Source organism: Pelophylax lessonae, assembly GCF_965119305.1.
Source record: "Pelophylax lessonae genome assembly, chromosome: 13".
NCBI classification, from domain to species: Eukaryota; Metazoa; Chordata; class Amphibia; order Anura; family Ranidae; genus Pelophylax; species Pelophylax lessonae.
Window position 1 is genome coordinate 110901234 of NC_138780.1, and position 17548 is coordinate 110918781.

At 44.5% G+C, this 17548-nt stretch overlaps 1 protein-coding gene across 7 annotated transcripts in view; it reads left to right on the forward strand.

Annotated features, from left to right (window-relative positions):
- LOC309569543 (ryanodine receptor 3) overlaps positions 1-17548 on the forward strand; it is a 1308933-nt gene that overhangs the window by 365852 nt on the left and 925533 nt on the right. For all 7 annotated transcript variants that reach the window (XM_082275412.1, XM_082275411.1, XM_082275414.1 and 4 more), the window contains one exon: positions 9954-10032. In XM_082275412.1, the coding sequence (XP_082131538.1) occupies positions 9954-10032 (79 nt within the window). The remainder of the gene's footprint in view (positions 1-9953; positions 10033-17548) is intronic.

Consider the following 17548-nt stretch of genomic DNA (forward strand, 5'->3'; position numbering starts at 1 on the left):
TTTAAGGAGGATACACGCTTGAGCAGTTTATTTAGAAAAGGAAGTTGATGTGAATTTGGTGCATAAACAGCTACTAGAGTATAAGGCATTAAGTTGATGGTACAGGTGACAAAGATATATCTACCTCCATAATCCAAGAAGGCTTCTTTGAATTGGCATAAAAAGCGAGTTCCTTAATGCCAGTAGAACTTTTTTTTGCCTGGGTGTGCAAGCTAGGATATGTGGATAATTCCTGTGTGAACAGCAAGGGACTTTTGCAATTTGAAAGTGAGTTTCCTGTACATGCAGGGTGTCTGCTTTATGTTTACTGGCTTCTCTTCACATAGAGTGCATTTAGAGATAGGCAGTTAATAGTCATTTAAAAATTAGGTGGTGGTGTGCGGTGGCATCTTGGAAGTACTCACTGTGTGGGCGAAATTCTTTTCAGGCCTGGCCGGAGTTCTCCATCATAGTTGTAAGCATCTTGGTGTCTTCAGGCTTGAAGGTTCTCAGGTGGGGACCTTTGGGTCATTGTAGGTGCAAAACGATGGTCGTGCAGATGTCAGCAGAAATATGCATGATGTATAAAGCACCCCTGTGTCCGTCAAACAAGGAATAAGGAAACAACAGAAGAACAAAGTTAGTGATAATAACAAGACTGAAACCATAAAAAAATGGATCTTTTGACTGATCTGTGAATGGGGGGGACTGCTTGAGGTAGTTGGGGGGGGGGACAGGACAAAATACAATGGTCTTCCGGGACCAGAGAGAGAGATATGGAAGACTTGACACGTCTGGATCAGGAGCCTCTGTTGGTGTGTTTTTTATTGGAAGGTTTGTGGGATACCACCTGCCAGTCATCTTGGATTGGCGGCAGCTGTAAGGCATGTGTAGAAGTTGGTGCCTGTTTGGGGATGATGCCTCACTGGCGAGAGCTGCCATGCCTTCTTCCATGGTGGTGAATGAGGACGTGACCCCATTGTAGGTGACTGACAGTGTCGCAAGGTACTTCCATTTGTGTGGAACCTTATGGTTCCTTAAGGCCTTGGTAATAGTCGCAAGGTTGCTTCGGTGTTGTGGAGTGTGCCTTGAGAAATCTGGGAGCAGTTGCAAGGTTGCATACTGAGGTGGTATATTGTCAGGCCTCCGATAAGCGTTCAGAATTTGCTATTTTACATGGTAAAAGTGTACCCTTAGCAATACATCCCTGGATATCTCTGCCAGAAGGAATGAGGGCTAGGGTACCGTATGAATTATATCTATTATGAGGTCCTGGGCTGACAGGGACAGTACTAGTGTGGAGAACAAAGCTTGAGCATATTGTTGCAGATTGGTGGCTGGAACAGCTTCTGGAACATCCCGTTCTGTCCTCCAAGTCTGCTACTTTATCTTTTACCAGGCTATTTCCTCATTTTGGGCACTGTGCGCACCTACTAGGGTAATGGAAGAAGAAGCATATTCGTCCATTTTTTATTCAATATGGTCTACTCTGCTTCCAACAGCCTGGACCTCTGCTTGGCACTGATTAATCCCTGTTTATATATCAGATTGCAGGGATGCCCTTAGGAACAGTAGAATTTATTTAAGCATGGTATCAGATATTGGTTGGTCTTATGTTGTAAAGGCAGCAATGGGTACAGTTGTGAGGGAACAAGCAGCAGTACTGTTTGCGTTGGGCATGCTTACCTCCATGTTGGGATCAGCTTGCAGCTGGGCTGGGGAGTCGATATGCAGCCTTGATTTGACAGGGCTCCTTGTAGCGGTGCTTGATGCTCTGCGTGCTGGCCTAGTTTGGTGATTTTGGTGAAGCTCCGTGCCTTCTGTATGTAGCTGTGGCCTTGTTATTTGGCTCTGTGTCTGGGCGCCACCACCATTTTGTTGGAGCTCAGGTGAGGCCGAGGGGAAGAAGCCGACAGCTTGTGAGGCTGCTGCAAGTTCTTTCGGCCCCTCAGCATTCCCAGGAGTTGCTGCAGTCTCAGGGGAGTAGTGCTTATTAACAAATAAATAAACCCAAAGACAAATATATAATATATTTCAGCATACTAGTCCTTAGAAGTAACGGCTGCATTTTTTTTCTATATTCAGGCTAAGAAAAATTTTAGCAAGGGGGGTGTATCCCATGAGTCACACATCAAAATAGACCTACTGTGGTGAAGTAAAAGGTAGTCCCAGCCTGGAAATTCCCCCAATGTGTTTCACTCCGCCCCTCAGAACTTAATTATGGGGATCCCCTTAATTACACTCTGAGGGGCAGAGCGAAACGCGTTGGGACATGGTCTGGTGGGAGCTCAGGCTGAGACTGCCATTCACTTCACCATAGCTGGTCTGTTTTTATGTGCCGCCCATGGAATACACCTTTCCTTCACACTTAATTTTGGAGCCAAGACGAGCTCCTTCCCTGGCTGCCACTCACAGTGGTGTTCACGGAATCAGCATCCGTTTACAGCCTGAGTGGCACAAATCTTTCCTTTATTGGTTCACAATCTTAGCAAGTACAGAAAATAACATAACATATTTCAATGTTAGTTAGTTTTGCGAGAAATGCAGTCACCTTCTCACTTCCTGCAACCTGCACTGAAGACAAAAAACGTTATCTTTCTGATAGCAGGGGGGGAGTACCGCGCTTTAAAGGTGCTTGGTGAAAATTATATAAATCATATGAAAATTACTGTATGAAGGTACCTAAGTGCTTCTATATATGATGTGTCACTAATATCCATACGTGCATCACAACATCATTAATAAAATTAATAAAAATAATCAATAATAATAAGCAATTAAACTGCTCTTCAATACACAAATAATTTCTAATGGGTGATACACTGATAAAAATATGAATAGTAAAATATAGTGCTTTTAAATCCACAATAAATACACAGTCGGGTGGTATAAATATTAAGGTGCCAAAGTGTTAATGCTTTCTAGTAGGTGATAAACTCATAAAATTATAAATAATAAATTATAGTGCTCTTGAATCCACAATAAATATACAATTGAGTGATATAAATATTTTTTTTTTTTTAAATAAGTTTTTATTGGGTTTTCAAAAAATAAAGGGTAAATACAAACATTGTAATGAAATACGTCATATCCATGTGCATAACAGCAGATACCTCTGGACGTGAAACTCACATCCTCAAACTTACATACTTCTACTTGAGTAATTACCAGTACATTGCATTACAACAACAGATCAATGAGCAAATGAAATCACTGGAATATGCCTTGTGTAATTTAGACCGCTGTGGCCTTCCAGCCCGGTCAGAGCCCACGCGGCCCCCAATTGGGATCACCATGCGCCGCGTAGGACCGGCCAGGCCCAGGCCCTGTATAAAGAAGGGTAACAACACAAAGAGGGGACAAAAAAGGGTAGGAAAGACACTTTATGAAAACAGGTGAGGTGGTAGAGCATCAAATAGGTCACCTAGGAAGCTCTATATGCTTCCCACAGCTGCCATCTGGTTTTGAAACTATGAAACGTCAGATTGGAACTTGACAGAATGCTTTCATATTCATGAGATTCATCCACAATTTGAACGACCTCACGAAGGGAAGGTGAGACATTGCTCTTCCAGTTGCGAGCGATAACTAGCCTTGCTGCATATAGAATATGCTGTACGACAACTCTACACATCGGTGGGTACCAATCCAGCCCGATACCCAAGAGTGCCAGCTCAGGATTCAATTTGTTTAGGATACCTGTGACCTCCTCTATCAGCCTATGTACCGATGACCAGTAACTCCTCAGTGACTTGCATGTCCAGAACATATGGAAGAGCGTCCCTACATGTCCGCAATCTCGCCAACACATGTTAGAGTAAGAGCGATGGAACTTTGCAACAATGTACGGGGTTCTATACCATCTCAAGTGAATTTTCATCGCTCCCTCTCTAAAGTTAACCTAGTCAATGAGTAGTTTAATCTAAAAGCCTTCAGCCATTGTGCGTCAGTGAATGTCCTGTTTAGGTCCCTTTCCCATTTCAGTTGGTGATATGATTTGGTAAAGTGCATACGGTCCTGCATGGCATTGTAAAATACACCAATGCCATGTTTGGAAGAGGGAGCAGTGAAACAGTACTCGAAGACTTGTCTAGGGAAACAAATATATGTGTTGGGTAAAGATTGAGCGATGTGTAAGATACGTTTATAAGTCAGGAATTCTGTCTTAAAGTCCGGGAACTTGGCACAAAGGTCCGAGAACGGGATGTAAACGGATTGAGGGTGTAAGTCTTAGAGTGAAGATAAGCCATATTTAGCCCAGTGAGTCACATGCAAGTCAGGTGATAGTGCCTGTAGTGTGGACAGTGGAATGGGCATACGGCGGGTGTCAGAGGAGTCGGAGGCGTTCTCCCAAAAATATTTCCAGGCCAGTAATGTAGCGGAAATGGTAGGATGGGGATCCAATGGTCGTTTACTAGATAGATTCGCGGCCAGCACTAGGTCAGCCAATTGTACTTGTGGAGTACTAAACTGCTCCAGGGAGCACCACAATGGCAGGTTGTGAGTGGAGAACCAGGATTTAGACTGTGCCAGAATGGCCGCCATGTGATAGGCTCTCACATCTGGGACCCCCAATCCTCCCACCCTGACATGTTTGGTCAATGTCTTATGGGACGTCCTGGGCCTCTTATCCAACCACAAGAAACTTCTAACAATGGATTGCAGTGCCTTGTAGAAAGCAATTGGAGCTATGATAGGGAGGGCCCTAAACACATACAGGATTTTCGGTAAAATCAACATTTTAAATGCCGCGTTCCTCCCTGACCAGGAAAGGAAGAATTTCCTCAATCTCAGTAGATCCTGTGTCGTGGTGTGTAGCAGGGGGGAAAAATTGGTCTTATAGAGAGTGTCCGGTGAGCTAGTCAATTTAATGCCCAAATAGTCCAATGAATCCCTTTGCCACTGATAATGTACTACTTGTTGGATTTGTGTCTGCATACTGTGTCCCACATGTATCCCTAGGAGATTGGATTTAAGTTCATTGACCTTGTAGTAAGAGACTGATTGGAACTCTCCCAGAATGTCCCGAACATGCAGTAGGGATTTCTCGGGGTCTGTGCAGGCCAATATTACATCATCTGCGAATAGTGAGATAACATGAGGGGGGGAGTCTGCCAGTTTAACACCCGTGACACCTGGGTGGGATCTCATCCTCTCCGCCAAGGGTTCCATGAGCATGGCAAAAATCAGGGGCAACAATGGACACCCCCGACGAGTGCCATTGGTAATATGGAAACTTTCCGAGAATAAACCCTCCGTAAAGACCCTAGCAGATGGGACTGAGTATAAGGCCATGATGGCCTGGACAATCTCCCCCTCAAAGCCGAACTTCTCCAATACCTGCCGCAGGTATCCCCAATGTATCCGGTCAAATGCCTTTTCGGCGTCTAGCGACAGGAGCACCGTGGGGATCCCGCGAGCAGCTACATGATGAATAAGGCCCACCAACCGTCTAGTGGCATCCGTGGCCTGCCTTCCGGCCACAAACCCCACCTGATCTGGTTTGATGAGATCTGGGAGGCACTGGGAAATACGGTTGGCAATGATCCTAGCATACACCTTCAAATCTACATTTAGTAACGAGATGGGTCGGAAATTTTGCGGCTTATTAGGTTCCTTACCGGGTTTTGGCAGTGTGACCACCGTGGCCTCCAACATTTCGGCTGGAAAGGTAGCCGTAGTCAAGGCCTGATGAAACACCCTGCCAAGGTAAGGGATCAAGATGTCCAGAAATGCGCCATAATATTCGGAGGAGAAGCCGTCCGGTCCCGGAGACTTTCCTTTCGGTAAAGATTTGATAACTTTGACTATTTCTTGATTAGTGATAGGGGCATTCAACTGCGATAATTGAGAGGGGCTTAGGCTCGGGAGGGAGATAGAAGACAAAAAGTTTTGGATGTCCGATGATGATGGTTGCGGCGTCGAATCGTCTAAATGTAGGTTGTATAGTGAACCATAATACTGGCTAAAGGCGTCTGCTATGTCCTTCTGGTTGGAGAGCCGCTCTCCCGTGGCATGATGTAGTAAGTACTGGATTTTTTGTTTCGATATTTTATCTTTCAATTGGGCCGCCAACAGCCGACCCGCTTTATTGCCATGGGAATAGTGGGAGGCCTTGAGCTTACGAAGAGCTCTGGAGTGCTGACCAACCAGAAGGACCCTCAGCTCTGCCTGAAGTTTGGAAAGCTTGTCCGCGTTAGCCGCAGCGGGAGTACATTTATTAAGTTGCTCTATTTGTTTAATGGATTGAAGGATAGAGTCCAATTGTTGTCTTCTACGCCTCCGTTCCCTCGCCCCCTCTGACATCAATAAACCTCGCATAAATGCCTTATGGGCATTCCACATTGCGAAAGGACATTTAACGGAGCCATCATTAATATCAAAAAATTCAATGAGTTTAGAACACATAGTCCTCCGGACCTCTGATTTGTCAAGTAGGCTGGCATCAAATCGCCACCTGTTGGCCCTTGTGGTAAAGGGCACGTCCCCGATTTGAATAATAACAGGGGCGTGGTCCGGCCACGTTATGGAACCAACAGACGCGCGAGTGACCCGCTGCAGCAAAAATTTGTTTGTGAGAAAGAGATCAATCCGCGAGTAAGAATGATGGGTTTTGGAATAGAAGGAATAGTCTCTCTCTGACGAATTATGGCAACGCCACACATCATAAAGTTCCGTTGCAGATAGAAAATTGGCCAGGTCCGCACGATGGAAGCGTCTAGGGTAGTTCAGTGAAACATCCAGTTGGAAATTGGGGACAGCATTAAAATCACCACAGAGAATGACATGGCCCTGAATAAGAGGTTGAATTTGTTTCCAAAGCCTTTTCAAAAAAGGGATTTGACCCGTATTGGGGGCGTATACCGCCACTATGGTGTAGGTGGCTTTGTTGATATTGCATGAAAGAACCAAGAAGCGACCTTCTGGATCTGCAAATTGAGACAGCTCGCTGAAGTCCAGGGAGTCCCTTACCAATACAGCCACTCCGCACTTTTTCTTAGGGCCGTTCGCATAATACACTTGGGGGTAGTCTTTGGATGAGATTTGTGGGTGGTTGCCAGCCATAAAATGGGTCTCCTGAATGACCGCCAGTTCACATTTCAAGGTCTTAAGCTCTCTCCAGAGCATATGTCTTTTGTGAGGACTGTTCAGGCCATTAACATTGAGCGAAAGCAGTTGAAATGACATCGTGAAGGGTGAGGTTAGGCAAGCCTGCACAAGGAACTGAGAGGCACTTACTGGTATCGCGTCGAAGTGAAAGTCCTGATCCTGAGCACACTGGGTAGGTAGGTAGGTGAGGGGTATCCGATGAGGGCAGCCGCCCGTGAAGGCCGGTCAAGGTGGCGTATCCGGAACACCGAGAATAAAAGAGCAGGGTTAAGTACAAATTCTAACAAAAATAACAAAGGGGAGTCAGGAGAAGAGTGCCCTCGGGAGGTGGCACGAAGAGGGTAAAAAAAGGCGACTCCTCAGGGGGTTCTGTACGGTATGAACCGTTTGAAGAGGGGGTATAGAGAAACAATCGTTATCTGAGCATGTCTTCTGGAGCATGGTCGCTGGGAAGTGAGAGTTGTAGGGGGTCACCACAATCATTAAAAGGAATGTTACACAGCCCAGTTTCATTCCATCCGAGAGGGGTTTGATTCTCCGTCCGGATCTAGTATTCCCCATTTTTTCAGCAGAGCCAGGCCGTCCTCCAGCGAGGAGATCCTGTAATCCCTGTCCCCTCTGGTCACCACCAAGGTTGCTGGGTAATTCCATCGGTACGGAATATGATGGTTCCTGAGGGGTTTGGTAACTGTAAATAGATTCCGCCTTCTATTCATTGTATGCGCAGATAAATCGGCATAGAAGGATAGATTGTTGAAAGCAGGGGGAAGATCAGTACCTTTCCTCACCAGGGACATGAATTTCTCCTTCACTGTGTAGAAATGAACACGGGCTATAGTGTCCCTGGGCAGGGAAGCAGCAATATGTTTCGGTTTAGGCAGTCTATGGATGCGATCAATTGCCATGTCACACAGGGGGACATCTGGAAGAGCTTCCTGCATGATGTTGGTGAGGAATTCAGCTAGCTCATGAGGTTTCACTGTTTCAGGGATCCCTCTAATTTTAATATTATTGCGTCTAGACCTATCCTCAAGATCTGCAAGTTTCGCCTTGAGCCAGGTAATGTCGTCCTTATGTTCATTATGGGAATCCACCATGGTATTAAAGGTGTCAGCAAACTCCCCCATTTTGGTCTCCACATGATCCACCCTGTCACTGACTGCTGCGACCACTGTACTGCAGCGGGACATAAGTTGGAGCATGTCAGCATGTATGGAACTCCTTAAAGACATCATCGTTTCTTTTAATAAAGAGTCCATGACAGGTTTGCCTGTAGTGGGGAACGAGGATATGGTGTCATGAAACACCAGAGTGTCATCTATACTTCCACCCTGGGCCCCCTCATGTTCTGGAAGTTGCAGCGTGATCTTCGATTTGGCTGGGCTGGCACATGCAGAGCTAGGGGTAGATACAGCCTGTATTCCCTCACAAGTGTCCGAGGGCTCCGCAGGTGACAGCTGCGGTCCCTTAGGCCGTGCCGTTGGAGGGGATGTGTGAGGAGGAGGCAGCGAGGCGCCGCTGGAGGAAGCGCCGGCGCCATCTTGGCTGTGCATCCCGCCCGCCGGGTGGAAGAAGTTGAGGAGCTTACCAGGTTTGGTTTTCCCCTTACGTTTCCCTGGGACCTGCGGGCGACTTCCAGGCATCCTGATAGTTAGTTCGAGTCGAGCTGCGGTGACCCTCCGCGGTTCTAATGGCTCCGATCGGACTGCTTGGCGAGGAGCTGTGCTGCTAAGCGTCCATCTCTCTCGCCGGCCGGCTCCGCCCCCTGAGTGATATAAATATTAAAGTGCCAGAGTGTCCTTAAAATAAATTAAATAAATTAAATAAATTGTGATCAAACAAATCTTCTTTCCAAAATTGCATGCAGGTGCTCTTCCGTGCAGTGACCACTAGGTGTCCTAAGCGCTCACCTCCATTCCTTTTTTTAATACACCTTATATTATATGCCTCAGAGTTGTGCTCCTTCCTCCTCTATGGCGTATAGGTACAGCTATTGGTAACCGAATTTCCTCCTTTTATGGATCGGTATGCCAGGAGATGTGTAAGGAACCTTTAAGTCTCTGAAATAAATGGGCCAATATAGTGAAGTATAGCCAGTACTTTATTAGAATAAATATAGAATCACACTCACATTGTTTCCGTCTTTTTCATTGCATAACAAACACCGACATGGGTCAATAGGTTGCCGATACGTCACTTCCGGTTGGCTATCCTACGCGTTAAGCTGCGTGCCGACGCAGCTTCTACCAGGGATCTTTCTGATGTAAACTACTAAACCCATAAGCCACTATGTAATGAAGATGAACAAAGGCAGACATATTAGTAGCTCAACCTGGGTGACAACTATGGCTTCCTTCATAGATACTGTGCAGTCAGACTAGCCTCCCAGGGACAATCAGTACGTTATTTATAAGATTACCAGGTGAAATTAAAGGAGAAAAAGTCTGAAGACAAAAATCTTTTATGCAGCTATCACAAGGACAGGTAAAGCAGCAATGTATTACAAATTTGTTTTTGGGTTTAGCTACTGTATGCTTTAACAATGTTAAAAATAGCTGCACAAGATTTGTTATTATTACAATCGCATAGAAAATAATAAAAATAAAATTTGTGTTTTAGATAGATGTTATCAACACAAAAAAATGTCATAAACTATTTGAAAATATGTGGTTTGAAGTCATTTGACATTTCAGCAAATGTAGATTTTTGTTAAACTGTTTGAAAAGCTCTTAGCCTTGGGATATATTAAATACAGTTTCTTTATTAAATAAACACATCTGTTATTACACTTCTTTTGTGATGCACTTGATAACAGTTCTAACAGCACTATTAATTTTATCTTTAATTATTTTACATTTTAACAGTACTTGACATGTTTGACTACATCCAGATCTCTCACAGACAAACTTGCATTTGATGTTGGACTGCGGGACACAGCAACAGGTATGATGTTTTTTTTTTCTTTTCTTTTTCTATATTCATTCAATTCATTTTTAAAAATGTTTTTAAAGTTTAAGTAAAGGGAAATAAACTAACTCTAAACCTACTCCCACCCCCATTCTTAGCCTAATCTATCTAGCCCTGTAAAGAAAAGATCGCTATACATACCTATACTAAAGCCGCTCCGGTCTGGTCCCAGGCTGAGCTGTCAGCAGTGGCTTCAGTGTGAAGAAGAGGCAACCCATAACAGAAGCCCCATAATAAGGCAGGCCATACACAGTTTGATTGTCGGCCATTTCAGCAGGAAACGGCCAAGATTCAAACCATGTATTGGCAGGCTGAATGTACCAAGTTGATCGATCGATGCAATTTTTGTTAGCGGCTGCTATAGCCTCTAACAATAATCACTGTATTCCCCCCCCCCCCACCCTAGATAATGGGTTGACTGATGGTCACTGCTGAGTCACCTTGACATGTTGGAAGTGGAAACCGGAGTATCAATACAGGGTCCATCCTTAAAAACAAAAGGAAATAGCCTAATGAAAAAAGCAGAGACTGGGAGATAGACTCTCCATCCCGATCACATCTTGAAGGAAAGTTCCTTGGGGATGAACTAGAGGAAGATTGAAAGACTGGATAAAGTGTTTGGGGATACGGATATAAACTACTGCAGACAAGATGAAGAACTACTGCAGGCAACTATGCAAAAACCAGGAATGGTTCCATGCCAGATAAGGGTGTGAAGGCTACGAGTGAACTACTGTAGATCACATGGAGTCATAAGGGCACCAACACTGACCACCAGCACCAACCCTAATAGTGCTGAGAGCCAGATGCTGACCCAGGACCAGTTGCAGGTGAGCACTTGTATCTCAGAGAATCTCCTGGGGAAGAAGTACTGAGGCCTATACCGAAAAAAGCATGCATCACATGTCCAGTGCTAAATTTCACAAGAAGTAGACCTGACAGTTTGGCATCCAGGGATTTGATTTCTAGACTTCATAATGCCCCCTCTCTCAGAGCTTGTGCTTCAATTGTCAGTCTGTTAGAGGCAGCAACCATGAAGCTAAGAGGTAAAGTGTTCCTTGGTGTGAGGTGATTCACTTTGGTTGGGGGGCTTGTGGAATCCAGATTGCCTTAGGGAGGTTGGGAGACTACTTGTCCAGCTTCCCCAGCCCCTCTTATGTGTAAGTCACCCTGTGTCTATTAGGGGCACAGGGTGACCAAGAACCCCAGTCGGGTCTGCACTAATCAGACTCGCTGTACAACCACACTGGACTCAGCCTTTCATGTTACCCCAGTTATCCTGGGTTCTATATGTCTATATGTGTGGTTTGTGTTGAAAAAGTGAGGGCATCTTTCACTTGGGACAATAATATTTCTGAACAGTGTCCCTCAGGAAATATATAAAGATATATTGCAGATTGCTAGGATATTGCAGAATAATTTCATAGACCCTTGCTAGTGGGTTGAGGTTTGTTATTGTTGAATACCTGCATTCCATTGTTTTTCTATTGTTCCTGTCTGCCTTGAGTAAGCTTATTATGGGATGTGTATGTGTGTGTGGATTGGCTCTAAGGGGGAGGGGTTGTCCCAGAGTGTATATTTCTTTGTGCTTTGTGTTTCAATAAACAGTTTGATTCTGGTTCACTCCAAAACTTGTACTGTCGAGTTCTTGGGGTAACTATAGCCAGATTTACGGATCCCATGTTCCAGAGCTTAGGAAGCAGGTTCTTGGCGGAGATACCCAGTCGGGGTGTCTGGATTCCATCACACTTGGGAACAGAAGATCCTGAACCAGTAGATCCCTTGGAAAAACTGTCTGGCGTCCTTTGAAGTTGTTGTTACATGTCTGTCTGGGCCATCCTGGAACTTTGAGGAACATTGAAATGCTCTCTATCACAAGTCTGAGGCAAACTTGGAAAGGAAAAGGTCAGGGGATACTGATCCCACAAAGTCACCAGAGCAGATCAGTACGCCTGAGACAAAATTGCCCCCACCTTCATGAAGTTGTCTGCTTGAACTGGATTGTATAATTTTCAATTAAGGAGTTCTAATTCTACTAGAACAGTCCAGCTGTTAAAAACTTCTGAATGTTACTTGGGCAACCAAATCCCCTGTACACAAGCGTATCCAGGCCTCTTCCTCCGACCAACCGATATTTGCCAAGGGGATTTTTTAAACAACAGAAAGAGAGGCCTCTCTCACTTCAGAATCTGATTCCTGAACCTCCGTAATAGGCTAATCACCTGTACAAAGACGGTATCAACCTGCCCCTTGAAGGGGGCATACCATCATGTAAAGGTATGGGGTAAAGCCAAATTTATTGCCTTACAAGAAGCTACCCTCAGATCTAGAACTTTCATACAAAAGTAGAGAATAAGATGGCTTCTGGTGTGGGGACCAGAGTGTGACATGTTATCAATGAGAAAAAGCACTCTGTCCTGAGCTGGGGGCAGGATCATTCAGATATTTCAAAGGCGAGTTTATCCCAGTGATGATCTCTGAAGTTTCTGGACCCAACGAAATTGCTGGATTGTCCAGTGGTTACATCCAGGTTGCTCAGTAGAGCCAACGCTAGTTGTTCCCCTAACAGGAGGTCATCTAAGGATCTCCCCTTTAGAATATTTCTGGAACACAATAAGGCTAGTACTGGGTCCAGCATCCGGACTAATATCCAAGGTGCATACAGGGTTTAGGGGCAGGACCCCATAGCAAGTGCATGGGCCCTATAGCAAGGCACATGAATTGCTGATCTCCTGAAGAGATGGGGACATTAATTATCTTTGATGGCCACAAAAGCCAGAAATTCTCCCAGGTGAAGGAAAGAAATTGCAGATTTTGTATATTCTTATGCAAAACTTATATCTGAACCCAGATCCTAGAGCTACAAGATGCAGAACAGGCTAGTGCCTGCCATGGGCTTTGGAATGGTGAATTGTTTTGCCATGGGAACTGGGGCAAAAACACCTTGACACCAAAGACTTCACAGGATATGAGGAGACCAAGAATGGAGAAATGACATCTAACAATTAGAGCAAGAAAAGACTCTGCAATCTCCAATCTAGGCTCTTTCCACTGGAAAATACAGGTGTTTAACCACTTCCATACAGGGCAGTTACACCCCCCTTCCTGCCCAGACCGACTTTCAGCTTTGAGCGCTCTCACACTTTGAATGATAATTACTCAGTCATGTAACGCTTTACCCAATCACATTTTTTATCACTTTTTTCACACAAACAGAGCTTTCTTTTGGTGGTGTGTAATCAGCACTGTTTTTTTTTTTCTTTGCGATATAAGTGAAAAAAGTGCAAAACTTTTGTAAAAAAACATTTTGTTTTAGTTTCTATTATAACATTTTGGAAATAAGTAATTTTTTTTCATAAAATTGGGCCAAAATTTTATATAAGTGAAAAAAGTGCAAAACTTTTGTAAAAAAACATTTTGTTTTAGTTTCTATTATAACATTTTGGAAATAAGTCATTTTTTTTCATAAAATTGGGCCAAAATTTATACTGCTACATATCTTTGGTAAAAATAACCCAAATTAGTGGATATTATTTAGTCTGTGTGAAAGTTATAGAGTCTACAAGCTATGGTGCCAATCATTGAAAATTGATCACACCTAATCACACCTGATGTACCGACAGCCTATCTCATTTCTTGAGGCCCTGAAATGCCAGGACAGTACACATACCCCCAAAATGACCCCTTTTTGGAAAGTAGACACTCCAGGGTATTTAGTAAGAGGCATGGTGAGTTTTTTGAAGTTGTAATTTTTTCCCACAATTCTTGGAAAAATTAAGAAAAATATATTTTTTTTAACACAAAATTGTCATAATAATAAGTTATTTCTCACATACAGTATATGAATACTTGCAATTACACCACAAAATACATTCTGCTACTCCTCCTGAGTATGGCAATACCACATGTGTGAGACTTTTACACAGCCTGGCCACATACAGAGGCCCAACATGCAAGGAGCACCGTCAGGTGTTCTAGGAGCATAAATTATACATATAATTTCCTAACGACCTATCACACTTTTGAAGGCCCTGGAGCACCAGGACAATGGAATTACCCACAAAATTAATCCATTTTGGAAAGAAAAGACCCCAACGTATATTCTATGAGGCATAATGAGTCTTTTAAACATGTCATTTTTTCCACAAGTTTTTGGAAAATGTGGAAAGAAAATGAAAACGTATTTCTTTTTTTTTTTACACAAAGTTGTCAATTTATAAGATATTTCTAACACATAACATGTACATAGCAAAAATTACACCCCAAAATACATTCTGCTACTCCTCCTGAGTATGGCGATACCACATATGTGAGACTTTGTCACAGCCTAGCCACATACAGAGGCCCAACATGCAAGAAGCACCGTCAGGTGTTCTAGGAGCATAAATTACATATAATTTCATTACAACCAATCACACTTTTGAAGGCCCTGGAGCACCAGAACAATGGAAACCCCAACAAAATGACCCCATTTTGGAAAGCAAACACCCCAACACATAATCTAGGAGGCATGGGCTGCAGATAGGTACTCAGGTACTCTGATGAGCAGTAGATAGGTACTCAGGTACTTTGATGGGCTGCAGACAGGTGCTCAGGTACACTGATCAGCTTCAGAAAGGTACTCGGGTACTCTGATGGGCTTCAGAGAGGTACTTGGGTATTCCGATGGGCTAGAGACAGGTACTCAGGTAATCTGATGGGCTGCAGATAGGTACTCGGGTACTCTGGGCTGAAGACAGGTATTCGGGTACTCTGGGCTGGAGACAGGTACTCGGGTATTCAGGGCTGGAGACAGGTACTTGGTTACTCTGGGTTGGAGACAGGTACTCAGGTACTCTGATGGGCTACAGAGAGGTACTCGGGTACTATTATGGGCTGCAGAGAGGTATTCGGGTACTCTGATGGGTGGAGACAGGTACCCGGATACTTTGATGGGCAGGAGACAGGTACTCAGGTACTCTGATGGGCTGCAAATAGATACTCAGGTAATCTGAAAGGCTGGAGACAGGTACTCGGGTACTCTGATGACAGGTACTCGGGTACTCTGATGGGCTGGTGACAGGTACTAGGGTACTCTGATAACAGGTACTTGGGTACTCTGATGGGCTGGTGACAGGTACTTGGGTACGCTGGTGACATGTTCTCGGGTACTCTGATGGGCTGCAGAGAGGTACTTGGGTACTCTGATGGGCTGGAGACAGGTACTTGGGCACTCTGGGCTGGAGACAGGTACTCGGGTACTCTGGGCTGGAGACAGGTACTCGGGTACTCTGATGGGATACAGAGAGGTTATCAGGTACTCTGATGGGCTGATGACAGGTATTCGGGTACTCTGATGACATGTACTCGGGTACTTCGATGACAGGTACTCTGATGAGAGGTACTTAGAGTATCCAAGTACCTCTCATCAGAGTACCCGAGTACCTGTCGTCAGTGTGCCCGAATACCTGTCACCAACCCATCAGAGTACCCAAGTACCTGTCACCAGCCCATCAGAGTACCCGAGTACCTGTCATCAGAGTACCTGATGGCCTGGTGACAGGTACTCGGGTACTCTGATGGGCTGGTGACAGGAACTTTGATGGGCTAGTGACAGGTACTTTGATGGGCTAGTGACAGGTACTTTGATAAGCTAATGACAGGTCCTCTTTATTAGGGGGGCAATCAGTGTGTTTTGGTGTGGACTGTAAACGGTAACTAGCTGTTGAACGACAAACAAACACAAGGGTGCACCGGCCTAGTGCATTATCTCTTAAACAGGTTTATTAAAATAATGGATTCAAAATACTCACAAACGAGTTTCTTGATAAAAAACACATCAAATAGATATAAAATCCTCAGCATCAAGATCGGGATTGGATCCACCCTGAAGCTGTACAGGCTTACGTGTTTCGAGGCAGCGCCTCTTCCTCAGAGCCTCGAAACGCGTAAGCCTGTACAGCTTCAGGGGACGATCCAATCCCGATCTTGATGCTGAGGATTATATATCTATTTGATATGCTTTTTATCAAGAAACTCGTTTGTGAGTATTTTGAATCCATTATTTTAATAAACCTGTTTAAGAGATAATGCACTAAGCCGGTGCGCCCTTGTGTTTGTTTGTCGTTCATAGTGTTTCCGGATCACCCTGGTCCAGTGAGGGGCTGCCAGGCTGAAGCATTATAAAGTTGCTGTGTCATTTGTTCTCATCTACAAGTCTACAGTCGAGTTGGATAGAGGATTGCACCACTCAGAGCGCAGGGAATAGGTGCTGCATCGACAGTACATCTACTTGTTTGGTAACTAGCTGTTACCGCAATCTCCTCCTCACACAGGATCGGTGTGGGAGGAAGAAAACATGGTAACAGCTAGTTACCGTGGTTTCTGTTGACATTCTGTGAATGGCTGTGATTGGACACAGCCAGTCACATGGTAAAGAGACATTTTTTTTAATGGCTCTTTACACCAATCGGGGATGGGCTGTGTGCGGCGGACAACCCGCATCCCAGATCGCCATGCTGCGAGCCTCTGGGGGGGGGGGGGCAGGAGAGCAGCGGGAACAGGCGGACATCATATGACGCCTGCCCAGAGGGAGGAAGTGTTTCTGCCCGCGTCATTTTACAATGCGCTGGTAGGGAAGTGGTTAACCTCAGCAGCATCTCTGATGCTGTCTTGGGTTATTCTGAAGAGACACTGTCCCTGGAAGATCATAAAAGCTGCTTGTTCCAACTGAAGAAATGCTGTAGACCTAGAGCCCTCTGTTTTCTCTGGGTCTTCTCTACTCATGGTAAGCTTAACCACCATAAAAAATGGCCTAGCATAGGGGTTGATTTTACTAAAGGCAAATACACTATGCACTTTGCAAATGCAGATGCATTTATTGTCCCCAGAGCTCAATAAATGTGGCAAAGCTTCACTTTGTAAAGAATACCCAACCAGGTGCAAAGAAAATGAGAAAAAAACAGCATTTTTGCTTGCACATGATTGGATGATGAACATTTGCAGAGCTTCACCAAATTCACTAAGCTCTGGGGAAAATAAGTGCAATTACACTTGCAAAATTCACAGTCGATTTCACAAATGTCAAATGCACTTCGTCAGTACTTGTTGAAGTAGTTTAGGGAGAGCTGACAGCCTGTGTAGGGAGAGTTAGTTGTTGTATGCAAGCGATGGGCTTGCTCTAAAATCCCGTCAGAAACTAGAAGCTATAAGGATTTTGTCACTTCAAGTTTCAGTTTGTTTGCTGTTATCAGCTTATAAAGAATTTGATCAGCGCTCAGCTTGTTTTGGGGTGCAGTGAGTGAGTTTGCCTCAGATCCAGGACCTTGGTCCATTCCTATGGCACCCAGACCCTGAAGACCTTTTTAGGATTTGCCCACCATAATGGGCAAAGCATGGACCCTGATCGGGACCAAAAACATCATTGTCTCATTTCCTCTGCTTTATAAGTAGCGCTGACGTTCCGAAATGTGAGCGCAACACCAGCTTTTACAAACTTTTTTAAGATTTTTAT